General features: G+C 38.4%; 1 protein-coding gene across 1 annotated transcript in view; it reads left to right on the top strand.

Moving 5' to 3' along the window:
• The first annotated feature begins 488 nt into the window (after window positions 1–488).
• The window catches only part of LOC114581055 (putative disease resistance protein RGA3), a 5,967-nt gene continuing 5,053 nt past the window's right edge, over window positions 489–1,402 (top strand). The window contains exons 1-3 of the mRNA XM_028700345.1: window positions 489–782; window positions 831–892; window positions 1,048–1,382. Coding sequence (XP_028556178.1) covers window positions 489–782; window positions 831–892; window positions 1,048–1,382 — 691 coding nt within the window. The remainder of the gene's footprint in view (window positions 783–830; window positions 893–1,047; window positions 1,383–1,402) is intronic.

The following is a 1,402-nucleotide window of genomic DNA, read 5'->3' as shown; positions in this document are numbered from 1 at the left end:
TAAAGAGAGAGAGAGAGAGAGAGAGAGAGAGAGAGAAGTATAGAGAGAGAGCTGAACTTTTGCATTTGCATTCATCAAAAAACTATTACAACTAAGAATTAAAACTTTAGCTAGAGAGAGAGAGCTACTATCATCCTCAAGAATATCAAAACATTCTTGAGGATTACATATGTTTCTATCTCATATGTCCCAAAGAAAAGAACCATCTAAAAATTGTTTAGCACAAAAATGGGCCGCTATGTTGAATCTTTTGTATGTATGCACAAACAGCACCTATTAGAACAACTTAATCCAATTCCATTTCTCCCAATCATCTGGTTGTTGCTTCTTTAGTTCCTTAAACTTGAGCTTTTGCATGTACTCAATCACACTTGCATTATCACCTTCCACAGTAATCCCTTTGAGTTCACATCCAATCCAAAACTAGCTTGTCCATATAATGAATTGCCATCTTATCAACCTGGTCAATTACTTCGAAGATCGAGAAAATGGCAGAAATAGTAGCCACCAGCCTCCTCAGGTTTATCTCTGATAAACTGGCATCAAAAGCAATTGCAGAGTTTGCAATGCAGACCGGCATGGACAAAGAAATTCGAAAGCTTGAAAGGACTCTTTCAACCATACAAGATGTGCTTGAAGATGCCGAAGTTAGGCAGGTGAAGGAGAAAGCTCTTAGGAGCTGGCTAAGTGAGCTCAAAGAGTTGGCTTATGATGCCGATGATGTGCTTGATGACTTTGCCTTCAAAGCGGCAAAATTGAAGAAAGCCAACATGAAGAAAAAGGTATGCAACTTACTTTACCTCCCTAGGAACATTGCTTTTCAACGTTAGATTGCACTGAGGGTGAAGGAGATCAATGAGAGATTAGATGAGATTGCAGAAGTAAGATCTAAGTTCCATCTCAAGGAAGGAGTAGTTCGAAGCTTTAAGCTAGAAAAAAGCATTACAAGGGAAGAAACAGGTTCCTTTATAAAGGAATCAGAAGTTTATGGAAGGGAGGTAGATAAAGAGAAGATAGTAGAATTTGTCATGAATACTTCCGTTGGAGATGTATTGGCGTAATAGGTATTGTTGGCTTAGGAGGGCTTGGCAAGACAACACTTGCAGGATTAGTCTACAATGATGAAAGGGTTTGTGGGCACTTCCAAAAGAGGATGTGGGTTTGTATATCTGAGGAGTTTGAACTTAAAAGGCTTGTTAGATTGATTATAGAATCAACAACAGGAAGAGAATTTTCTCCAATGAACATGGATTCAATGCAGATTTCCCTTATAAATCAACTCCAGGAGAAGAGATTTTTACTAGTTTTAGATGATGTGTGGAGTGAAAGTCATGAAATATGGGATAGTCTAAGGGCTTTGCTTACAGTTGGTGCAAAGGGAAGTAAAGTCATAGTAACCACA

Source organism: Dendrobium catenatum, unplaced genomic scaffold, assembly GCF_001605985.2.
Source record: "Dendrobium catenatum unplaced genomic scaffold, ASM160598v2 fragScaff_scaffold_1486, whole genome shotgun sequence".
NCBI classification, from domain to species: domain Eukaryota; kingdom Viridiplantae; phylum Streptophyta; class Magnoliopsida; order Asparagales; family Orchidaceae; genus Dendrobium; species Dendrobium catenatum.
The sequence above is the reverse complement of the archived record's forward strand: the minus strand, read 5'-3'. Positions and strand labels throughout refer to the sequence as shown.